Genomic DNA, 6599 nt, shown 5'->3' on the forward strand with positions numbered 1-6599 from the left:
GTTTGTTACAGTTTGTTTGTTACAGTTTGTTACAGTTTGTTACAGTTTGTTTGTTACAGTTTGTTACAGTTTGTTTGTTACAGTTTGTTTGTTACAGTTTGTTACAGTTTGTTTGTTACAGTTTGTTACAGTTTGTTTGTTACAGTTTGTTTGTTACAGTTTGTTACAGTTTGTTTGTTACAGTTTGTTTGTTTTGCAGTACGTGGCCTCGTCTCTCTGGATGGACGTCAGCTGGTAAAGATGGAAGAAAACTTTTAAGCCACAGAACCTTGCTGCTTGTTTCAGGAGCTTGTTTTCTTGCTGAACCTGTATTTGATAATAAAATAAAGAAGCATGAAGCTGAGCGACAGATAAGAAGGTTTTTATGGGTCCAGATGTGTTTGTCAGAAGATGCTCTACTCCAGTTTTAACGAGACGACAGATGTTGTTCAGTCACTTCCTGTTTGCTGCCAAATGTTTGAAGTGATCTGACTGAACCGTCCTCAGCGTTTCATCAGGATGAACGGCTCTCTATTAACCCCGCCCAGCCCCCGGGCCGCCAACTCCTCCCCTTTACCTCCCTCGCCTTCCCCGTCACCATCCCCGCCGTCCCCCTCTCTGCTGCCCATGTCCTCCTCCAGGCCCCCCCCTCTCCCACCTCTGGTGAGCTCGCCACCTCAGGCTCATCCGTCTTCTCTGTCCGACACCCCCACGCCGTCCCCCTCCCCTTCCCTGAGCTGGACCGAATTCTGTGAGCTGCATGCCCGCGTCGCCGCCGGTGACTTTGCACGCCACTTCCGGGCGTTTCTCCTGGAGAACCCTCACTACACCACAGACTCTGCGGCCGCCTTCTGCCGCCGCTTCACCGACCGCTTCGTGCGCCACTTCCAGAGCGAGCTGGAGGGGGGGCTCCCACCGAGCTGRGCCCCGGGCCGTGACGACATGGTGAGCTGGGCTCCCCCGTCAGACGCCACCTCCCTGGAAGAAGAGGCGGTCTCGCCTTTGTCAGGAACCGGGGGGGCGGGGCTACCGTGCCCCCCTTTAACCACGGCGCGGGTCATGACAAAGCCCGCCCCCTCACGGCTGGTGTTGGAGAACCGCGGCGGGGACCGGTTCCAGGACTCTTATGCCCACGGCCAGGTCCTGCCTCCCTCCTCCTCCTCGTCATGTTGCTCCTCGGTGGGGGGGAACAACGGGAGGCGGGAGGAGAGGAGCGCCGTGCTCGGCCCAGGGAACGGCGAAGCTCCTGTTGAGGAAGAGGAGGACAGCTGGCTGGGCGTGGCTTCAGTGGAGGAAGACGCTGAGCCAGAGGAGGGAGAAGCAGAGTCCTCGGAGGCGGACCACGCAGACTCCGCCCACACTCCTCACCTGTCTCTTTCCTCTGTCACTCCTCCGCCCGGCTCCAGAACTACCAGCACGCCCAACTCCTCCAAAAACAAACTGAAGAAGCGCTTCTCGCTGCGCAGCGTGGGGCGCAGCGTGCGGGGCAGCGTGCGAGGAATCCTCCACTGGAAGAGCTCGTCCAGCGAGGCCCCGCCCACCCCGCTGCCCTCCAGCTACAGCTACACCATGGGGGTGCAGGACGCCAGCCTGGCCTCCAAGAGGACCTCTGCCACTCAGCCTCCCACACCCACCTCCTCCATGCCCGTGTCCCTGTCCATGCCCCTGTCCCTCCCTCACTCCTCCTCCTCCTCCCTGCCCCCCTCCTCCTCCAGCAGCGCCACCTCCTTGTCTCTGTCGGAGGCGGCTCGGGACCGCAGGAGGAGCAACGGAGAAGGAGGCGAGAAGGACAAGTGGAGCCACCGCCTGGAGAAGCTCCGATTATCACGCTCGCCCCCTCCCGTCCTCACACAGACCCCCGCCTCCTCCTCCTCGCTGCCTCCGAGCAGCGCCGCCGCCACGGGTCCTCCGAGGAGGGTGGGCCGGCTGGTGCGGGAGGGCGGAGTCAGCGTCAGCTCCTCCAGCGACGAGCTGGGTGGAAGCCACGCCTTCTCGGGCTTTTCCTTCGGCCTCCTTCATCACGGCACAGACAACACCTCCTCCTCATCGTCAGGAGCCCCCTCAGCGCCGCTCCAGCCTCTGGCCGGCAGCGGGAGCGTGCCCTGGAAGGGGGGCCGCTGGCACAAGTGTCGCCTGGTCCTCCGAGAGCGGGACCGAGAGGGGGGCGAGCGGGGAGAGGACTACTACCTGGAGTTCTTCATCCCACCTAAAGTAAGACTTTACAGTGATGGAACTAATGATTGTTAAATAATCCATTAATCTCTGGATTATTTTATTGATTCATCGGCCAAATCATTAAAACACTTAATTACATAAATATGAGTAGATATAAATTAATTTAATTCATGTATAAGTTAGGGATGCAAGTTATTAATTAATTAATTAATTAATTAATCTGAAGTTGATATATCTTATAGATAAGCAGCCATTTTCTTAAAAACCAGAGTTTTTTCTTGAATCAGAGGGTCTTTTCGTTACATGAAGGATTTTTATAATAATCTGCTGATTTAACAGTAGTGCATTTTGCCAGCTGTAAAAAATACTGACTGAAAAAAGTGTGTTTCTCCTACATGAAACATAACATAAATTTAATAGGTTCCTGAATGAGGAAAATAGATTAAAAMAATAAAATKTGATTTTTAGATGTAAAACTAWTAWTAATTTATWATAATTASAATWGATTTACATTTAACATTTATAATTTTTCTCTAATTCTTTAGTTTTTGCTTCCTTGTTGGTTCTGTTTGACTAAAACATTGTTTGACCCAGTAAACGGTCCTTTAAAAAAATTAAATTATCATATACTTTTACCATAACTTCAGATCTACTTGGCCTAACAACACAATTTAAAAACTGGTTTAAAGTTTGAAGTCTCTACTTTTTTACTCAAGGTCTCAGAGTGGGCGGAGCTTTACAGGTAGAGTTTTTTTCTTCCTAAACTTTATTTAGTCAGCCAGCATTGACAACACTCAGCGGGTGYCGTAAACAGCTCAGCGACARGGCGKGGGACACAAAAATRGCYCGACACAARGAATCAGTAATGAAACTCGTTGCTAACGCTTTTAATAATCAATTTTATTGATTCGTTGTTGCAGCCCTAGCTGGACCCTGGTTCTGGTTCTGGTTCCTCCTCATCACTCTTTAAATCCTCTCTCTTCTCAGTCATCCAAGCCTCGGCTGACTGTTCCCTGCTGCTCCATCGTGGACGTGAGGAGCACCACGGCTCTGGAGGTCCCTGACAAGGAGAACACCTTCCTGCTGCAGGTAGAGGGGTCTGCAGGTACCTGGACCCAGAACCAGATCAAACGGGTCTTTATTTAAACTTCTTTATCGTTCCCAGCTGGAGACGTCGACGGAGTACGTGATCGAAACACGAGATGCTGTTCAGATGAGGGCGTGGCTTAGCGACATTAGGAACGGCATCTGTCTCAGGTGAGCAAGGATTCAGTCCTGGGGGGCGTGGCTTGTGGCTCTGGTTTCTCAGGTCCGGTCTGAGGGTCTAACATCCTTCTGTCTGCTGCAGTGAGCAGGACGACGCTGAGGTGGGGTGTGGAGGTCCGCTGGACATCAGCGGGACGCCAGAGACCGCAGAGCGTCTTTCTCAAGGTGAGTGTTGCTCGACAAGTGGGCGGGGCTTTTCTTTTAAAGGTGAAGTCCTGTAGAGTCTGGGTCAGCAGGTGTGCAGAAGGTTTAACCGGTCTCTGTGAATCTGTTTTTGTCAGTTTGTTACGGAGGAATCGGAGGCTCCTCGCCCCTGATGGACCCCCTCCCTCCGGAGCTCCCTCCTCGAGCTCCCCTCGACGAACCGGATGCCAGGATCCTCGGGGGAGGCGGGGCTAGTCTGGGCACACCTTTTGCTGAGACCCCCGATGCTACAGGTGAGCTGTAGAGATGAGGCATGCTAAAAGTAGAACCTGGACCGGTTCTGATGGTCCGTTTTACTGAAACTCCTCCCCCTGCAGGCTCCTTCCTGTTCTCGGACGTGGGCGTGGCCGAGGCCGTGGAGCACCCGCTCAGCGAGTGTCAGTGGTTCCACGGGACCCTGTCCCGCCTCAAAGCGGCCCAGTTGGTTCTGGCTGGAGGCCCGGCGAGCCACGGTGTGTTTCTGGTCCGGCAGAGCGAGACACGGCGTGGAGAATACGTCCTGACCTTTAACTTCCAGGGCAAGGCCAAGGTGAGACCGGACTGATGAGCTAATGGCTAGTCTGAGCAGACTGCTGGTCTGGACTCGGTCTCATCAGTTGTCACACTTTGTGTCTTTAACGCTCTTCAGCTGAACATTCATGATAAATCAACAGAAATGTCATTAAAGGAGCAGCAGCCTGAGGCGGTCCTCCTGGACTGAAGGTTTTTACAGGACATGGAGGGTTTCATGTTGTTGTTAGTTTGTCCAGCAGTGTGTTAAAGACACAGCTGTGTGCTCACATGAAGGATTTCCATCTTTTGTTGTGAAACTTCAGGTTTGTTGCGAGTGGACCTAGTTTCATCCTGAAACACAACCAGACTAGGGTTGGATATAATCGTATCATGTGCACTTAATCATCAGAAAAACATTAATCTATTATTTTTGTCACTTGATGATTAATATGATTAATGCAGCAGTCAGTCCACTCACTGCTCCTCTCTGCTTCAAATATGACCAACATTAAAAAAGTTCTGTAATTTATCAACAGTTTAAAGTTTGATGTACAGCCTGAAGTCTGTAATTATGACACAGTTTGGAACAGGTTTGTATGAAGAGCAAATCGTTCCCACAAACTTGGTCATGTCTAAGTGTGTCCAGGGATTAATCATCAAATTAATTGTTATCAGCTAAATACCACAATTAATCCTGATTAGTTTTTTTTTGCCAATATTGCCCAACCCTAAACCATATGTTGGATCCCTCATACATCCTCAGGTCTCGAACCGGTGGAACCGATGAACAGACAAGCAGACAGACCTTTACTTGTTTTCCTTTATTTGCACAGGGACAAGTTACACTTAACAAATACACAACACTATAACATTTATGGCCTTAGCTAGTTTGCAATGCTCGTCCCCAGATGGGCTTTTAACAATATAAAATTTAAAAACAAAACAACGTGAAAGATAAAATATCATACAATACAAATCCTAAAAACATTTAAAATGTATCCTGTTAGTGATGACACCAAATCTGGTTATTTTTAAGAAACTCCTTCAGTTTTAATGTAAAAATGTTCCAGTCTGGAATCAGCTTCAAACCCTCCACATTTTAATGCCTCACACAGAAAATGCTGTTTGACAAAAACAAGTTTCACAAAAAGGTGCCTTACAGTTCTACCAGAACCAGTTCTGGACTCCCGTCCCTGTTCTCGGGGGACACAGGTCTGACTTTATGAAGAACAGTTTCGGGTTGAATCCACTTTGATCTCTGGTCTTGGACCCCACAGCACCTCCGTCTGTCCCTGAACGAGGACGGTCAGTGCCGAGTCCAGCACCTGTGGTTCCAGTCCATCTTTGACATGTTGGAGCACTTCCGGGTCCACCCCATCCCCCTGGAGTCCGGCGGTGCCTCTGACGTCACGCTCATCAGCTTTGTGGGCGCCACCGCCGTTCGACAGCCAGGTATGAAAACTGTTTGGGTCAGCTTTAGGTTCAGGTCCGGTCTGGATGACCAGAACCTGAACTGGACCTGGTSTGAGTGTGTTTCATGCAGCCATCAAACCACATCACGTCTGTGTTTGTGGAGACTCAGTCATCCAGGTTCTGGAAGTCTTGAACAGAACCCAACTGGACTTTTCAGCTGTGTTCTGTCTCATGTAGCTGAAGGCTAATTAGCCTCTGGTTCTGCTCGACTCGCTTCAGTTCTGGAAGCCCCAGCTGGGATTTAAGACCCCACTTCATGAGACTGAACAGTAACGGGTCTATGATGTTCTGACTCTGGGAACGGGAAGTCCAGTTGGGTTTGGATTCACATCGTCTGCTTATTCAAGTTAAAACGAATCAGTTTCTGTAAAGAAACAGTTTCAGTGTTTGAAGTGAATCCTGAATGTGTGGTTCTGGACCCAGCAGCCTGATCCATCTGTGTGACCCATCTGACCTCTCTGTTGTTGTCTTGTATCCGTTGGCTCATCCCCTGCAGGCCGGGACAGGGCGGGCAGTCGGCCTGCGGTCTGTGATGTCATCACCACGCGCCATCCCGACTCTCCATCAACCCCCATCTCTGACTGTGTGTAAGTGCGACCGGACTCAGCTGAGAGGAGCGAGTGTTGGGCAGTGAGTGGCTGAACGACAACACATCTCTCATTGTAACCCCGACTCATCCCAGCAGGAGGTCATGTGACGAGTTAGACCCAGTAAGAACTGATCAGAGCCAGTAAGAACTGATCAGAGCCAGTAAGAACTGATCAGACCCAGTAAGAACTGATCAGACCCAGTAAGAACTGATCAGAGCCAGTAAGAACTGATCAGAGCCAGTAAGAACTGATCAGAGCCAGTAAGAACTGATCAGAGCCAGTAAGAACTGATCAGAGCCAGGAAGAACTGATCAGACCCAGTAAGAACTGATCAGACCCAGTAAGAACTGATCAGACCCAGTAAGAACTGATCAGACCCAGTAAGAACTGATCAGACCCAGTAAGAACTGATCAGACCCA

The 6599-nt window shown here is 50.4% G+C and overlaps 1 protein-coding gene across 1 annotated transcript in view; it reads left to right on the forward strand.

Annotated features, from left to right (window-relative positions):
* Positions 1-6486, forward strand: part of sh2b1 (SH2B adaptor protein 1) — a 14946-nt gene extending 8460 nt beyond the window's left edge. Inside the window, exons 2-9 of the mRNA XM_014030377.1 lie at positions 200-2190; positions 3142-3243; positions 3320-3411; positions 3503-3585; positions 3702-3857; positions 3942-4153; positions 5394-5568; positions 6086-6486. Of these exons, the coding sequence (XP_013885831.1) occupies positions 499-2190; positions 3142-3243; positions 3320-3411; positions 3503-3585; positions 3702-3857; positions 3942-4153; positions 5394-5568; positions 6086-6180 (2607 nt within the window). The 5' untranslated portion in view covers positions 200-498 and the 3' untranslated portion in view covers positions 6181-6486. The remainder of the gene's footprint in view (positions 1-199; positions 2191-3141; positions 3244-3319; positions 3412-3502; positions 3586-3701; positions 3858-3941; positions 4154-5393; positions 5569-6085) is intronic.
* The last annotated feature ends 113 nt before the right edge of the window (positions 6487-6599 follow it).

This window comes from Austrofundulus limnaeus, unplaced genomic scaffold (assembly GCF_001266775.1).
Source record: "Austrofundulus limnaeus strain Quisiro unplaced genomic scaffold, Austrofundulus_limnaeus-1.0 Scaffold1047, whole genome shotgun sequence".
In the NCBI taxonomy this organism is placed as follows: Eukaryota; Metazoa; Chordata; class Actinopteri; order Cyprinodontiformes; family Rivulidae; genus Austrofundulus; species Austrofundulus limnaeus.